At 41.5% G+C, this 18,395-nt stretch overlaps 2 protein-coding genes across 2 annotated transcripts in view; one reads left to right on the plus strand and one right to left on the minus strand.

The window, feature by feature from the left end:
* Ndc1 (Nuclear division cycle 1) overlaps positions 1-4,661 on the plus strand; it is a 50,410-nt gene extending 45,749 nt beyond the window's left edge. The window contains exon 10 of the mRNA XM_080282525.1: positions 4,166-4,661. Coding sequence (XP_080138651.1) covers positions 4,166-4,232 — 67 coding nt within the window. The 3' untranslated portion in view covers positions 4,233-4,661. The remainder of the gene's footprint in view (positions 1-4,165) is intronic.
* A 10,624-nt stretch (positions 4,662-15,285) lies between these two features.
* The window catches only part of LOC145412410 (uncharacterized), a 47,159-nt gene continuing 44,049 nt past the window's right edge, over positions 15,286-18,395 (minus strand). Inside the window, exons 5-6 of the mRNA XM_080282296.1 lie at positions 18,218-18,343; positions 15,286-15,416 (exon numbers count right to left, since the gene is read on the minus strand). Of these exons, the coding sequence (XP_080138422.1) occupies positions 15,286-15,416; positions 18,218-18,343 (257 nt within the window). The remainder of the gene's footprint in view (positions 15,417-18,217; positions 18,344-18,395) is intronic.

Raw genomic sequence — 18,395 nt, forward strand, 5'->3', positions numbered from 1 at the left:
AAAACACATTCCTACTGCACATGCATGAGGTAAGTATAGTATGGAAAGAAGTACAGTATGACACATTCTGGTAAGTATAGTATGGAAAAAAGTAGAATATGAAACATTCTGGTAAATATAGTATGGAAAATAGTACAACATGAAACATTCTGGCTACTTACAGCAAGTCCCTGGCCACCTCGATGAATAACCGCCTCCTCTCGGACTCTGACAGTAAGAACGATTTCCTGAAGCACTTGCACTACACTCTTCCTGAAGTCTTGCACTGAACTTAGTCACTAACACACAGAAGTCCGTTCTTTTCACAGTGTTCACTTTAGTCCAAATAATGTTCCATTTTACTTTAAGTGTTGCACATTAACTTTTCCCAAGTTTTTTTAATTTTCCAAAGCCAAAACAAAGAAGGTTAGTTACGTTAAATTTCTTTTCTACTGAGTCTTTTCTCCCAACTTGAAAACCTTAACACAACACACCGTTTTTTTCACTGCACAACACTCAAAATTCCCGTGTGGTCTAGTGGAGAAGTTCTTGCTGTTTATTCACTGTCAGAGTCCGAGAGTATCACTGGCAGGCGACCAAGGGGTGCATCGGTGGGTCGTGGTGATGGCGTACCGACTACAGAAGACTCTGAAGATAGCCGCAAACTCACATCGAGCGGTGACTCCACTGTAGCTGATGTGCTGGGCTGTGGCTCGGAGCATGAGGGCCTGTCTTGGGGAGGCAACGGAGTGGAACCAGGGCTTGGCACAGCGGGGGTCACGGGCCTGAAAAAACTGTCAATCGTTGACTGACGCAAGGACCGACGATTCTGGCGATTGATGATGCGCTGCCGGAAAGCACGCACTTCCTCCACGAGTCCCAAGGGTCCCATCTCCCTGTCGCAGTCCGGGTGTTCCAGGTAGTCTAGGACGAACTCTAGATGTTCCCGGAGTGCGCTCAGCTTGGGGATGGCTGGAGTAGTGTCCTGCTGAGAGGAGTCCGCATCATCATCGCCTTCGTCGTCGGAATCTTCAAGTTCGGGACTGACACCAGCAACCGAAGATGCGATCTCGATATCAGACAACGTCTGATACCCAGGATCGCCCTCGTCGTCGTCCAACCACTCACGAACATCGTCTACATCAACATCGTCGCCGTGCGTACGTAGCCGTGCATGGAAGTCATCCATGTCAAACCCTAGGAAATCGTACTCCACATCTGTTCCGAGAAGCAGACGAGACCAACCATTTTCAAGAGTTTTCACAGGGACTTCCTTCCATGCACTAGCCCAGTTGTACAGCGCAGACTTGATGTAGCGGCGAAGGTTTTCCAAAGTCCGCTTGCCTCGAGTGTCACGTCCTTCCCTGCGCTCGTCCTCGTCCTCGAGGACAACCATCACCTCGTCCAGGAACTTCCGACGGTACAGGCGCTTTGTTGCCACGATCACTCCTTGGTCCATTGGTTGAATGAGAGCAGTCGTATTAGGTGGCAGAAACATGCACCTAATACGGCCATTTTCAGCAACCAAGTCCTTGTCGCACGGGTGGGCAGGTGCATTGTCGAGGAGAAGGAGAGCCTTTACCTGGTCGCGAGGAATTCCCAGTGTCTTCGTCTGGTACTGGATGACCTCCTTGACGAAGTGACGGTGAAACCAGTCTTTGAAAATCACAGCTGTGAACCATGCTTTCAAAGAATGGTACCATACGACAGGAAGGACATCCATCACCCCACGAAGGCACCGAGGCTGCTTTGCACGGCCAACAATAACGGGCTTAAGCCGGTGCATGCCGTTAGCATTGGCACAACACAAAGCAGATATCCGTTCCTTAGAAAGCTTGCAGCCAGGTACACGCTTCTCCGTCTCATCGGCTAGAGTGTTCGTTGGCACCGAGCGATAGAATAGGCCAGTTTCATCAGCGTTATAGACTTGACCGAGAGTGAGGCCCTCCCTGTCGATCAAGCCTTTCACCTTGTGCCGAAACTCGTCCACTCCATCCTCGTTAGCGTCCAATGCTTCGCCATGTGCTTTACGGTTAGTAAGGCCATGTCGTAACTTGAACGCGAAGAGCCAACCCTCGGATGCCTTGAAGTCAAGGGCGTCGTGAAGCCTTGCAAACTTCTCAGCAGCAGCCTTCAGCTCCGTTCCACGTACCATCACACCAGCTGCACGTTGCTGTCGATACCAAATCAACGTGGAGCGGTCGATCTCTGCATACTTGGGGGTAAACATAACCTTCCTCTCCACGTTGCGTTTGCTTCTCGACGAGAAGTCAGCCGTGTACTGCATGAGCTTGTCTCGGGAACGCTTGATATCGAACTAAGTCGACCGGGCCAGGTTGAACTCGCGGAGAATGCGTGAGGAAGACCAACCCGCATCAACCTTCTCCAATATCTCCCGTTTCTTCTCCAGAGTCAACACCACTCTCTTCCTTTTCTCAGGAGGCGGGGCCATCATCACACACACTAAGAGTAGGGCAGAGAGCAGCAGGAGGCCTTGCAGCAAGTACGGCACCACCACAAAAGCAAGCACGTGGGCAGCCATGGCGAACAGCGTAGGTCTTGTCGCGGCGAGAGACAGGCGGGAAGTGGGGAGGATGCAGCGGCGCTCTATCGGACGTCAGAGGAATGACGAACCAAAACAATGCTCTCACGCGGCGCGCGCGGCAAGTTCAAATTACGGACGGCAAAAAATCAATTTTTTTTATAATTTTTTTGGATTTTCGGACCATTTTGGGAATGTTTGATCCCAGGACGATAAGGTTCGGTTAGTGGGGCTGTTCGGTTATTGGGCGTCTGGATATTAGAGTGATTACTGTACTGCACTGTGGAAGTGGTGCTTCTTGTACTATTGGCCAACTGAATGTGAGTAAAGCTGTGTCACTGGCAGGGAATAAAGTGACTCAAAAATTGTAATTGATGAACTTCAGCTATGTACAGTAGAGAAATCAGCATGGGCTTGTGTGAGTTTAGTAGTAGACCGTGTGTGTGTGTGTGTGTGTGTGTGTGTTCATGCATGCGTGTGTGCGTGCATGTGTGCTTGTGCATGGATACCTACGTGCTTGTTAGTGTGTGTGTGTGTGTTTGTGTGCATGCATGCGTGTGTGCGTGCATGTGTTTTTACCTAATTGTTCTTACCTAATTGTATCTTTACAGGAATGAGTCAAGCTCGTACTGTCCCGTGTCTTAAACCATATTTATCATACATATCCTTAAATTTGTGAATTGTTTTGGCACACACTATTTCATTCGGTAGTGCATTCCATTGATCAATTGCTCTGTTTGGGAAACTGAATTTCCTTACGTCTTTATCACCTCTCTTCTTGTGCAGTTTTTTGCAGTGTCCTCTTGCTGATGCTTCTCCATATGTTAAGTAATCATTTATATCTATTTTCTCCTTCCCTGATATGCACTTATATAGCATTATCATGTCACCTCTTTTCCTTCTCTCCTGTAGTGTTGGTAGATTCAGTTTATTTAGTCTTTCTTCGTAGCTTAGGTCCCTTAAACTTGTTATCCATCTTGTAGCGGCCCTTTGAACTTTTTCAATCTTGTCTATGTGCTTTTTGAGATGAGGACTCCAGACTACTGATGCATATTCCAGGGTTGGTCTAATGAATGATGTTATTATCCTTCTTAGCATGTCTTCATTTATGTATGTGAATGCTATTCTCATATTTGCAAGCAGTGTATACATGTTCCGTACCTTCTCGCTGATGTGGTCAGCCGGAGATAGTCTGTTATTGATAATCATACCTAGGTCTTTCTCTCTTTCTGATGTGTATAGGGTTTTATTTCCTAACTTATAATCCCAATCAGGTCTTTTTCCACTTTTACCAAACTTGATTACATGACACTTGTCCACATTGAATTCCATTTGCCATGTACTACTCCATTCATGAAGTTTATTTAATTCTTCTTGTAGCTCTTTACAAGAGTCTGTGTTAGTAATTCTCCTTTGTATTTTGCGCATGCATGCGTACGTGCTTGTTAGTGTGCATGCTTGCGCATGCATGTGTGCATTTTTGTTAGCATGCATGCTTGTGTGCATGTGTGTGGAGTGGGAAAACCTAGTGCTGCCGCAACAGGTTAAGGCAGCATAAGTAATGGTATTTATGCAATCCTGTGTATAATCATTACAGTATTATATCGACTGATTTTTTTTTTCCCCCCCTTCTTTTTCTTCCAGAGAAATGCCAGTGTCTGCAGAGTGTCAGAGTAAACTTCAGTCTTACTTGGAGTTCAAAGAAGCCTGAAGATCTGGGAGAATACATCTTAACACTAAAAGCCACCACTAACTGAACTGGTATTGGGCAGTATGCTGTTTGGAACTGGACAACTAAAGCAGTCTAGTTAACATACTGACAGTTTCATTTTGAACAAGTGCAACAAATACTGGAATATCAGTGTTTGTTATTTGTGTCAGTGTATTTAAGTAAACATTTTTTATCAGAGTCAAACCAAAGATGTATTTTTAATCATGTCTGTTTTTTATTCTCAAAATGCATTTTTAGATTGTCAATACAGGATGTAGTGTACCATTTAATGTATTCAGTAAGATACATAGGTTACTCTGGTAGATAAGCTAGATAAGTTTTTGTATGTTGTTTGATATAAGTTACTTGCTGTATATTCTACATTGTGTCACTTCTGTGGATGGTTTCTGTCTCACAGGTGCCTTACTTACTGACACATGCCAATTAAAGGCTTACTATTACAGAAATATCTGCTGTTTTACCCTTTCATTCCTTCCCAGAAGGTAATTTTTTTGCTCACATTTAATATCCTGTCTTTAAACTTCCACCATTTCCTGTTTTTTTTTTTTTTTTTTTTTTTTTTTTTTTTTTCCCAATGCTACCAGTAATCTTACTTTCAGACACCTACTTTGCCAACATGTCATCATGCAGCTACTCATTTTATCATGTCACCTCTCATCTCAATCTTGATATTTTTCCCCATCTAAGAATGTTATGCGACAAAGTCTAGAAGCAAGGTGAAGAAGTACTGAAAGTGGGAAATCTATCAGCAACATACCTAGAGTGTGGGCCAGTCATTAGTACTTAATTCCAGCCCCCTGAAATCCTGGCTTCATTCCATCCACAGGAGTGTCATCATCCACTCCATTATTTCACTGCTTCCTACTGCATGTTTTCAGCCATATCCTCCATGCCAAACATTTCATAAATTCCCCTTATCAAATATCTGTTTTTTAGATGCTCTTAAGAGTGTTCTGTTTCACAGTCTATCAGTTATTTCATAATGAACATTTATGTCCAGATCCATTTGTAGGTTTACATTGCCTGTCAGTTTTTTCTTCATTTATATTTTTTTTGCTAACTTCACCATGTGTTCGTACATATAGTGTCCTATGTTGTATGAAACTTAATCTCTTCCTCCATTTTCATGTTTACAGTAGACTTAGATTGCATTTCATTATGCTTTTTCATAGCTCTGTATTATGATTCATTTGTTCATTGAACACTCTTCAGAAAGCTTTAATTTATATTATATACTTTTTCATCTTACTTGTACTTTGTACCAGGAGGATGCTATTGTCAGAATACATAGATATTTTCTGTGCCATCTGATATATTCTCTGTGACTGAGTTCTTTTTATTGCTGCATCTTTTTTTGTTGCCATTCCTGTTCACAAGGAAATGAAATTGATGTTCATCACTGGTGAATCATGGTTAATTTCAGCAGTGCAGTTTGCCATAAAGAATGTGGCACAGCCTTGCACCTGACTTTCAAGGGTTCTTCTGTAGGAATGGTGGTCAGATACTTAAATATCTGATCATCATCATCAAATCCTGTGTTGCCCCCTGAGGAGTGTAGGAGCCTGGGGCTAGGCAAGTTGGTCCTGACATTTAAGATGAGAATGACCAGCCTCACTCATCCCTGAGTGGCTTTACTGGAGCAATAAACTCCAACCACCCCTTGGACAGATACCTGCACAGGCTTAATCCTATTGGAACGCCTTAAGTAGCCACTAAACCACCAGGCACCATAATTTGGTTATATGATTACCATCCAGCATAGTAAATGGTTTCTTGGTGTACAAGAAACCGTTTGGCATGTCACTCAGTGTAGTCACCCACAGGCAGAAGGAAGAGGAAAGAAAGACAGGAGAGGGAGTGTGAAGTCACCCGTTGGCAGAAGGAAGAGAAAAGAATGAAGGAAGCAAAGACAAAAGAGGAAGGAAGAGAGGAGAGGGCAGTCACCCAAGAGCAGCACTACATCAAGTGAGTTGATGGTGAGCACCCCCACCTGCTAGTAAAATATCTGATTCTTTCAGAAAAAGGTGTCACAAGTCAAAACCTATGTGTACCACATCAATATAGATATTAATGATGGTGACAGCTCATATACTTCATTAGAGTTTAAATCAAATGGATGCTAGGAATTTGTTGATGACATAATGCTGCAGGGGGTCACTTTGTCATGATGCTTTGAACCTGATGGCATCTTCCTGTAAATGTTTATTCTTTTATTGCCACCAGATTGATTCATTCAATTTAGAAGAACCCTGAATAGATAAGGTAATGAAAGCTCTTGTCAAAATGTCTGTCCTTACAGTGAACAAAATAGTCTACTTGTAGCAAGAATAAAATGACAAGACAGCATTGGTCTTAAGAGGTTAAATGTTTAGAATGAGTAGTTAAGGCTGTTAACCTCAGGCCACTACACATGTGATGAGGCATTACAGAATTGGATGATGATTGATAACTCACATTTGTGCTACACTTATCCATCAGTATCGGTTTATTGTTTGATATAATTCCCAGAGTAGCCATGAAGAAAAGACCCAGCTAGTCATATCCTTTTTCAGCCACTGTCCTTCACTATTTGAATCCTTCTTGATTATGTGCTACCAAACCCTGTCCCTTTATCTTGGTTTGGTTTACTTACATTTCCATCTGCCTTAACTGCTGTGTCACCACCTACCTAATGAAAGGTGGTTGCAACCATCATTCACTCACATGATGTAGTGCTGCCTGTCTTCCTTCATCTTTATCCATCTATTTCAGTGTCTACTCTCTCTTCCAACTTCTTTCCTTCCTGTCATACATACATACATACTTTTTTTTACTCTTTCCACTTCAGATGGCTGCACAGTGAGTGACAGATCTATTGGGTTCTTGTATCACAGCAAACCATTTACGACACTGAATGGTAAACCTATAACATATCATGGAGTGAAGTGGAGCCTTCTATGGTGCCCCTGTTAACTGGGTGGAGAGATGCAAATGCAGCATCCACTCAAGAACCCAACCTTTACACATTTCCCTGCACCTTGTCACAGCGAGGCGCTGTCAATCACGAGGGAACATTGGTTACTTCGTGGAACGGCCATGCAGGGGTGGTTGCTTGCTTGTGATTGTTGAGTCTGCTCATTCAGACAGACTGGAGATGATCAACAACAGCTCAGCACTTACTGGTACTTACATGTATCTTTTTCTTTGTATTCTGAATGATATCCAGCTAATAATTTCAGCTTTTTGTCACATGGTACAAACACTTCACCAATACTGTACTCTTGCCCCGAAATGTTGCTGTACCACACATATTTCTGAGTGAATGCATTTAAGTTGATAACCCTTTTTCTGTATCTTTATATTTTCAGAGCAGTTTGTCGTTCTCTGTTTTGTAAATTTTTTTATGTCTCATTCTCCCATTATCTTTTTTTCTAGAAATATATATATATATTTTTTTTAGGTAATTGTAATAATCATTGTCACTTACATTTATAGTTATGTCATATGTGGCATAAAACTCCTGCCATATGCTGTTTAACCATTTGTAATAATCAGTTGGTTACAATTATTCTTACATCATTATGTGACATCAAAACTCCTGACATATGCTGTTTAACCATCATTATTATCCATTTGCTGCTTCCGTAAATACTGTACTTTTTCCATCTTCTTTATAATCAACTTTTCAGTCCAACCAGTGTATCCTCAGATTCATATTCCCCTCTCCCCCCCCCCCCACACACACAAAGGACTACTGGATTAGATTTCTCCACCTTACATGTACAGGTTCAGACAAAAACGAACACAGTGCCTTAGAGTGGGTGCACAGTTGGGCTGATGAGTTACTGTACACTGGGGAAAGTGGGGGAATGGTAATGGTATCAGATGGGCATAAGTGTGGGAAAGATGCAACCACTTTTCCACCCAACCCACTGCAACTCATCAGCCAGAAATGAACCACTTTTTGTACGCCTAGGCTTAGGCAGCGTCTGTTTCTTTTTTCCGCACCAGTACATGGAAAACACAGGACGGTGATGATGAATAACATGATTCTGTAATATTTTTTGCAAGTTGTTTACTTACAAGCAAGTACCGGACAAAAGCTTGGTAGGCTTGTGCAGAGTTTTGCTGATGTCTGTAAGCATTGTGCCTTGAGAGTAAATGTAGAAAAGAGTAAAGTGATGGTTACTGAGAGATAGGGTGACTCCCAGTGCGATGTAACAGTGAATGGAGAGAGACTGGAATTGGTGAGAGAGTTCAAATACCTGAGTACAGTGATAGAAAAGAGAGGAAAATGTGCAAAAGAAGTTGAAAGTAGAGTGACACAAGGAAGAAAAGTAGCTGGTGCAATGAAGGCCTCGATAAGAAACAGAGGCTTGAGTGTTGCAGCTGCATGAGGCTTACATGAAGAAGTGTTGGTGCAAACTTTAACATATGGACGTGAGACTCTGGTGTGGCATGAAAATGAAAAGTCAAGAGTAAGAGCAATGGAGATGGGACTGCTGAGCAATGTATATGGATTACAGAGGGTGGATGGGATACGAAATAATGTGATTCGTGAAAGATGCGGAGTGAGGAGGTCGGTGAACACCAGAATCGAAGAGAGTGTATTGAGACGGTACGGTCATGTGGAGAGAATGGATAACAATAGAGTGGTGAAAAAGGTATATCTGAGTGAATTCAAACAAGGGAAGAGGCAAGGTAGGCCAAGGAGAAGTTGGAGAGATACGGTGGATGAATGTGTGGGGAAGAGAGGTTTGGAAGTCGGTGAGGCTAGGGAACTGACAAGAGATCGAGCTGGTGCATGGTCAGGGATTTTGGCACCTCTTTTTAACATGGCAGTGTCTGGATTGACTCTGTCAGATACGATTATGTGAAACTACAGAATGTGGTGGATGTTTTTTGTTTATCCGATAAAGCCAGGATTCCAGGGGCTTGAATGATGAGTGAATGGATGCATGGCCCATTGGATTGGGCAAATTTGGGCTGTCTGGACATTGCTACTCCTCACCCTGCCCTTGGGTGAGAAAGGAGGTCCGGATGATGATGATTACTGTACATATCACGTTAAGTGCATTTTTGTGTGGCTTATTCCCTGGTGAGTGAAACTGAGAATTTCAAAGGCTTGAATGCTGAATGAATGGATGCACGATTTTTCAGTGTTGACAGTTTAATACCTGTATACGGTATATCCTACCAACCCTATTTATTAGTAAGATATTGGATGGTATTGTTGAATGCCATACACTGGTTCTGTAGTGTACTGTACAGTAGTAGTATGTCTTGTAGTCCTTCAGTTTCATAACATTTTGATAATATTATTATGAGCTTGATCCTTTAGCAGTGTTCCTTTTGTTTATATGTTTTAATTTTTTGTTGATTCCAATATATCCCTGAATTAGTAATCCTCCCACAGCTCACTTACCCTGTGAACCTAAAACTTAGTGTGTCTTGTAGTTCTTCAGTTTCATAACTTTTTGAAAATGCAGCATTATAATGAGCCTAATCCTTTAACAACGTTCCTCTTGTTTTGTATGTTATAATTTTTTGTTGATTCCAGTATTTCTCTGAATTAGTGAGTAATCTTCCCACAGCTCATTTACACTCTGAAACTAAAACTGGATCTTGCCAGTTGCCCAACTCAGTATCCAACATCAGTTACTGATGTATTTTTTATTTTACTCAGGCTCTCATCAAATGATTTTATTAATGTTTGAAAGGACCTCTAATTGTGAAGGGACTAATTAAGGCTATAAATTATCTGCCTCATCCAGTTTTACTACTTTCTGGTAGATTGACTAAAATCATCAGAAAAAAAAAAAAAAAAAAATTATCTAACCAACCATCATCCAGTCCTTTTCTGCCCATAAGGAGCGTAAGAACTCAGGGCTAAGTTACTCAGTCCAAACATTTAAGGCAAGGGTAACCAGTCTCACTCATTTCCATTAACTGCTAATGGCCCCCTAAATTGAACAAAAAATTGTTTAGGTAGCAAGACTAATTTAATAAAATATGTCACTGGATTCAAGGGGTTGAACTTATTCTGGGTACCGCCAGATGCTTTAATTCATTTTCAAGAAGTGCCCCCTACTGAAGGGATGACCATAAGAGCAACTTCCATCAAACCATGCTGTATGATGGCTTTCTTCTGATATTTATACCATCATAGGATTTTATTAAGAACTTCATGTAGTGAAGGGATCAGCACTATAGGGTCAGATTTTTTATATATATATATATATATAATACCTGCTATAATTTTTTTTCATTACTGTACTGTATTTCTAACAGATCCCTTACCAACAAAACTTGGCAGAGTTGTTTCACAATCATTTTTAAAATAATTTGAGTAATATTTACTTATATAGCTACAAGGGGGCAGGCACTGCCCTCAGCTCCACTGGTGCAGCCTCTTAATATTTCAGAAACAGTTCACTACACCTCTCCATTACATTTTAGTGTATCGTTTCTATATGTATCTCCTCAGCACCTGCAGCCTTCTCATTTTACACCCTTTTTTGCTGCTGTCTTCGCTGTCTGTCCTGAAATGAATATGGCAATGTTTAATGTTCATTGCAGTTACTCCTCATTTAAAGGTTATTTTACTGTTATGTTGCTGATACATTACATCTGTTTCCATTGTAAGGTCTTGATCTTTGACCACAATATTTTTCTGAAGTCAGAAATGTGTATTTATTGTATTGTGCTTGCAGAATCCTAACCCTGAGCCAGAATTGGTTCATTTTACCCTCTTTGGGGTGTAGGAAACTGAGGCTGGGCTACAGTATTCTGTTACAGTATATTTAAAGGTAGATAACTAGCTATGCCCTTTAGTACAGCATAATCAAATAGTCTCCAATCACCTCTTGAGGATGGAACCTGTGGGGCCGTCCTATAGGTATACAGCAGTACTTGTACATTTTGAATGAAACTAGCTCCCTCTAGTTGTAGACAAGGCCTCTCCAGGGTCAGACCAGGATCCTTTCCACAGTGGAGTGCAGGGAAATATGAGGAAATTCAGCTCCCAGGTGGAGACTGCAGTAACTTCATCCAATGTGCACAGCACCACCACATGTAAGGTCCTCACCAGCACATTCTAGCTGGCAAAGGGTAGTTGTGTGGCTATGGGGAGGCATGGCCTCCTCCCAGTCAGACCCTTGGTCCTCTCACTGCCCCTCCCATTTGAAATGTAAGACTATTCACTGTGTGCACACTATGTAGCACTGGATGCCTCCAGAATAGTGCTTTGCTGCACCATGCCCCTCCCCCTCCTTTGTGGAGGTGTGGGTACACTACTAGTAAAGGGTAAGGAAAAGTTGGTTCACCTAAAGTAATATTTTGCTAGTACATCTAAACAGTAAAGTGAAGAGTGCCAGCATCCATTCCTCTGAAACTTATGATGTATGCAGGAATGCATAGTTGTATTGTAAAAGGCCAAATTAAACTTTGCTTTTTTTTTTTTTTTTTTTTTTTTTTTTTTTTTTAGGGGGGTGGGAGAATAAGTAAAAATTGCCTTATTATAGTTTTTTGCCTACTTTCCATGTACTCGATACACCATCTTGTTTCATTCTGCTCCAGCTCTTTAGTAATATTGCACCTCAGTATGTAAGGTCAGCCCACAATAGACACCCTGTAAATCGCACCACCTTTTCCCAAGTTTGTCTCGGTTTACCTCTCTGTTGACGGTCTAGTGCGTTTGTGCTTCTACACTTGTTCAACCAGCATCCCAGGTCCATAATGTCAGCGTGTCCAGACCATCTCAGTCTTCTCGTTTCTGCGTCCTTCTAGATGCTTTCCACTTTCATTTAAAAGCAAAAGGGAAAATATAAATAATCACAGACAACTAGACAATTTATTTCCTGAGATAAGAGGTTTCAGGAACATAATAATGCAAAAAATAATCTTCCCAACCACACAGTGTATAAAATAGCTGTCAGTTCTTTCTAATGAATGGACTAGAAACTATGAAGAATAGTTTAAATTTCTTAATTTACAAGAAAAATGAGTATGATAATACATGTCCAAATTACAAGACAGCAGTAGAAGAAATCATACAGTAGTAGGGGTTTAAAAATCAACATGAATATGTAGCTTGTAACTGGGTACTACAAAATTTGATAGTTCACTGTTAATGTAATGAAATACTGCACTAACACTTGTACTATACTACTGGTTGCATAAGAGTGGAGTAGTTGCTTTGGTATGGCAGTAGTAGATTTACGAAGTCTGTTCAGAAAGCATCCGACCTTATGCTCTAAAAACATAAATAGCTAACCTGTTGAGCTAGGACACTAATACCCCTCAAAGTAGGCACATGTAGCCCAGTGTTCTCTCCACTGCATTAAAAAATTTTCAGTCAGTTTTTGGCATCTCCTGCAGGAGCTTCATCGCATTCATCATGATCTCTTCTCTGGTCTAAAATCGGAAACCCTTCAGTGAAGTTTTGAGCTTGGGGAATAACCAAATGCCACATGGCACCATGTTTGCTGAGTAGGGAGTCTACCGAACCTGTGGGATGTTGCGCTTGGCCAAAAATTCCTGAATCGGCTTAGAAGAACGGTCAGGGGCGTTGTCATGGTGCAGTTTCCAACCTGCCACTTTCCAGAGGTCTGGTTTCTTCTACTGAATTGCATGATGAAGATGATGGATAACATCAAGGAAGTACAGCAATGTGTGTTGACAGTCTGACCTTCTGATGTGTATTTGTGATGCACAACACCACGTTAGTCGAAAAAAAACTGGCAACATGCGAGTGCACTTCACCTTGCTGTGGACCTGTCGTGCTTTTTTTGGCCAAGATGACCCTGCATGCTTCTTCTGGGATGGCTTTGCTTTGGTTTCTGGGTGACCTGTACAGCCAGGTCTCATCTCCAGTGATACCAGTCTTCAGAATATCTGGATTGCGATTTGCACACTCCAACATGTCTTGAGCAACATTCATCCAACAGAAGAGAGCATGACGAATGCAACAAAGCGCCTGCAGGAGATGCTGAAAACTGACTTTGAGAAATGTTTCAGGCAGTGGAAAGAACGCTGGGCTATGTGTGCCGAGTCAGAAGGGGCCAACTTTGAGGGGAATTAGTGTCCTAGTTCAACAGGGTAGCTATTTATTTTTTTAGAGCCTAAGGTCAGGTACTTTCTGAACAGACCTCATATGATACATGTATAACAGAACTCCATTTTGTCTACAGTTACTTGCATAATACAATCCCATTTTGCTTACAGTACAGTTACCCTTGCACATTTTGTTTGCACTACCATTTTCTGTAAACCACACCATCATTTATTTCATAGCATATTTTACAGCATCCCAAGATATAACCTCCAGGATTCATGGTCTATCAAGCGGCATATTCAAGCATTCCTTTAATTTAGGGCAAATTAATATTGCCATACCCTTTGGTGAAGGAGTTTGAATTAAAAATCTGTGTGTAAACAGGAGGAATCCTGATAACTCTGGTGATGCAGTAGTTACACAGGTCTTATGATCTTTATAGCTGTATGATGTAGTGAAGACCCTGTAATAGTGTGCCACTTTTGACACTCCAACACGAGATTCAAACTTAGCAGTGAGTGATTGAAAACTTTCTGTGTTAGAGGCTGCAGAAATGGCCTTGTTCAAATAGTTATAAGTATAATTAACAAATTAGTTCATGAGAGCTTTGAGATGAAAGAATGGGTTATAGAAGTGAGTTGCAGTACTGCTGATTGGATGAAAAGATGAACTCTGTGTTGGTATGGACACACTGGAAGAATGCATATAGGTAGTGTGTCAAAGAAACATCTAGAGACAGAATGAGGGTACTGTTGGAAGATGGCAACTGTATGAGTATGATGTGTGGATGAAATAAGTGGAACAGTGCACTGGGGATGACAGTTAGAGGAAGAGAAGCAGCAGAGTGAGAGGAGCACGTATGGACAAAGAAGTCATAGGGCAGTTTTGTTACTGCCATACGCTAGGGATTGGGGTGGGGGACCCCTGTAAGGAGCAGTAGCAGGTGAAGCCCAAGGTGGGGCCAAGTCCTATTATGGGGGTCCACTGCCACACAATGTGCACACATTAAATACCAAACTTTCTAATGAGGGGCAAGGAGTCTGACAGAGAAGTCTGGACCCTCCCTCCAGCCCTCTCCCCCTCCCCCAAGGATACGCCAGTGGTAGGGAGTGAGATGTCAAAAGGTGATTTTGATGGCGGTATGGTGGAAATGCTGGTCTGTCTCTGTGATGGACCAAGATTTGGTTTGTAGGAGATATGCCTTCAGATATATTTAACACACACTACCTGTATTGTGTAATGGAAATGCATTACTGCAAATCAAAGTAATTGAAAAGCTGCTCAAGCATACTTTTATATACAACTCTTACACTCTTGCATCCTATACCATAATTAGATAGGTAATGAAGTTTGTTATATGGCATTCTTACTAAGTATGGTGTAGTATGTGTCTGGTTTGCTATATTTCTGGTTAACTCATATACAAAAATCCTAAGTGCATGTACAAGTGTAAATGTTTAGTGTTAAAATGCACTGATTGTTTAATTATGCTGCTGCAAACTGAGCATTACTGAATGCATACAGTGTTGTAGTGATAGATGTTTTCTAAGATGTAATGCAGTGTATTACTTCCAGGCACAGTGCATTATGATGAATGTAGGTTAAAGCCAGTAGTTTCTTAACAATCTTTGGATATAAAATAGATCAGGTTGTGCAAAAGAGCTACAGTACTGACTGTCGGTATACATGAGCTGAGCAGATCCAAACCAGAACTAAGAGATCCACTAGGATATAAGTTAGATAATTTTTTCATTTGCATGTACTGTACACAGTATCAAGAGACTCATACTGTGCATGAGAATTCAAGAGTTCTTTAGATGAACAACATTTTAGACCACAGAAAAATCCTGATCGATTTTAGCACTTCTTTTATTCTTGCGCACAGATGTTTGTAATAAATCTTAAAATATGGGTGAGGCTGGACTTCAGATGCGTCAGTTTTCCGCTCTCTATACTATATTAATGACCATTTACCCAGGACTAACCACCAACCCTGTGCTAGAAGTGGCCACAAATCGGTGTTTCCAGCTCTGGTCTCAAAACTGTATCAATTACATGTATGACTCCATTAGTGGCAATGATGTCATGCTTGATCACTTGTGCTGAATGACCAACCCCGGCCAGCCGACCTGTAGGAAAGTAACAAAGAAATTGCGTAAGTTTTACAAATGTTATGTTCAAAAGTTGTGTACGGGCAAATAGCCATAAACACATGCAAGCTCCTGTAGAAATGGAAATGTTACATTCTTTCACAAGTTATTTGGCACAAGATCTTATGGCTAAAGTACGCTTTTTTTTTTTTTTTTTTTTTTTTTTTTTTTTTTTAAGGCACTGGTCTTCACTGACACTGACTAAAGTACGCTTTTTTTTTTTTTTTTTTTTTTTTTTTTTTTTTTTTTTTAAGGCACTGGTCTTCACTGACACTGACTTTCCACTGCTGTATACTGACCTGTAGGAAAGTAACAAAGAAATTGCGTAAGTTTTACAAATGTTATGTTCAAAAGTTGTGTACGGGCAAATAGCCATAAACACATGCAAGCTCCTGTAGAAATGGAAATGTTACATTCTTTCACAAGTTATTTGGCACAAGATCTTATGGCTAAAGTACGCTTTTTTTTTTTTTTTTTTTTTTTTTTTTTTTTTTTAAAGGCACTGATCTTCACTGACACTGACTTTCCACTGCTGTATACTACTTAACCATGTTACTGGTAGTTAAAGTATTGTACTGGTAATTAAAGCATTGTACTGAGTCTGTTGGCAGGAAGAATTGCTGTAATTCATCATCATCATCATCATCATCCGGATCCCTTTTCCCACCCTAGGGCAGGGTAAGGAGTACCAACGTCCAGACAGCCCAACTTTGCCCAGTCCAATGGGCCACATTTCCATTCACTCATCATTCAAACCCCCAGAATCCTAGCTCTATCGGATACGTCAAAAACTTTCACCACATTCTGCAGCGTCACATAAACGTATCCGATAGAGTCAATCCGAATGTTGTCACATTAAAAAGGGTTGCCAAATCCCAGACCATGCGCTTCTCACAATATTCATCCAGCCAGCTCGATCTCTTGTCAGTCCCCTAGCCTCACTGACTTCCATACCTCTGTTCCTCACACACTCATCCACCATATCCCTCCACCTTCTCCTTGACCTACCTCGCCTCTTCCCTCCTTTAAATTCGCTAAGATATACTTTTTTCACCACTCTATTGTTATCCATTCTCTCCACATGACCATACCATCTCAGTGCACTCTCTTCGATTCCAATGTCCACCGACTTCCTCACTCCGCATCTTTCACGAAACACACTATTTCGTATCCTATCCACACTCTGCACTCCACATACATTGCTCAGCAGTCCCATCTCCACTGCTCTCACTCTTGACTTATCATTTTCATGCCACACCATAGTCTCACATCCATATGTTAAAGTTTGCACTAACACTTCTTCAAGTAAGCCTCGCGCAGCTGCAACACTCAAGCCTCTGTTTCTCATCAAGGACTAATTCATTGCACCAGCTACTCTCCTTCCTTGTATCACTCTACTTTCCACTTCTTTTGCACATTTTCCTCTTTTCTGTCACTGTACCCAGGTATTTTCATGAACTCTCACCAGTTCCAGTCTCTCTCCATTCACTGTAACATCACACTGGGAGTCATCTTCTTTCTCGTTTACCATCACTTTACTCTTTTCTACATTTTTACTCTCCAGGCACGAAACTCACAGACATCAGCAAAACTCTGCACTAGTCTACCAAGTTCTTGTCCAGAATTTGCAAGTAGCACTGCATCATCGGCATACAACAAATTTGAGATATTCCATCCATCACCACTTAATCCATCTCACTTAATTACATTACCGTAAGTAAATGAGTTGTAATGAAGGAATTAATGGATGCTGATTCCAGCCTCCTTACTGTAAGAGGCATGTGAGGTTCTCAAAACAAAAAAGTCAGGTTCAAAAGCAGAACATCATGAATGACAAAAACCTTACAACATTTACCTTTTATGTATTTTTGCTACCCTTCATGTTTATTATCATACAGGACATCCATTTACCTATGTGTTATCCTGCTGTATTCATTGATAAGTAGAATACTTTATGTGTATTTTTATGACATACTGCATTTATTTCCATCTATCCTGCATACACACTTTTTCAGTCATCCATCTTATTATCATCCGCACCCTGTTTCTCATTGTCACACTGGGTGGTGAAATTTTGAGGTAAGAATGCCATGTGCAATTAATCACTGTACTGGTAGAGATTCTTATGCAGGCCCCCCGTGCTCCGAATACACATACATTAGCCTACATTTTGAGCCATAGAGAGGATCCCCACAGTGCCCTTGGCAATGCTGGCTTATACAGACCCATTACACTACTTTTTTCTTCCCTTAGTGATTTAATTTAGTGAGTTTTAAACACACACACACACACACACACACAGGTGCATAGGTTGCGTGGCACTGGAGATCACAACTGGGGAGCAGGGTGACGGAACCTGCGGCCCATCCCCTGGACGAACAGTGGCAAGGACGCTGCCAGCTCAGACCATAAATGCATCCCATCTGAATCATATCGCCAGCCAAGCCTTGCCTCACATCCCAAACCACTGCCAACCAATGAAAAGGTCATACGATACCAAATTCATCATCGTACTGGCCGAGGTTCAAATGAAGACCCCCCATGCTCCACATGCTCACATGATACACTTGAACCAAAGAGAGGATCCCCACATTGCCTATGGCAATGCAGGCTTATGTTGACCTCATTACAGAGCCTTTCAGTCTCCTTTATGAAATAAAATTACTATAGTGGAAAAGGAAATCGTAGTTTCATCACCCTGCCCCCTCTTGTGTTGTAGGAACTATGGAGCTGAAAATTAGTGTTTTTCATCAAGTAGAGCGGGATAAAAAGGTACTGACGTGAATATCCATCGGAAGTGACTCTCAGCTGTAGCTCCTGCTCCTGTGCCAAGGTTGGGAGCCACATGCCATCACGGAGACCCTCACTGAAGTACGCACCAGGCACTATGTGGTACATCAGCACATCTGAGGCAAGGAGTGCTCATTAGCCAGTAGCAGGTTGAATCAGATAAACTAG

This window comes from Coenobita brevimanus, chromosome 93, assembly GCF_032717465.1.
Source record: "Coenobita brevimanus isolate Jiangsu-jjx chromosome 93, ASM3271746v2, whole genome shotgun sequence".
NCBI classification, from domain to species: domain Eukaryota; kingdom Metazoa; phylum Arthropoda; class Malacostraca; order Decapoda; family Coenobitidae; genus Coenobita; species Coenobita brevimanus.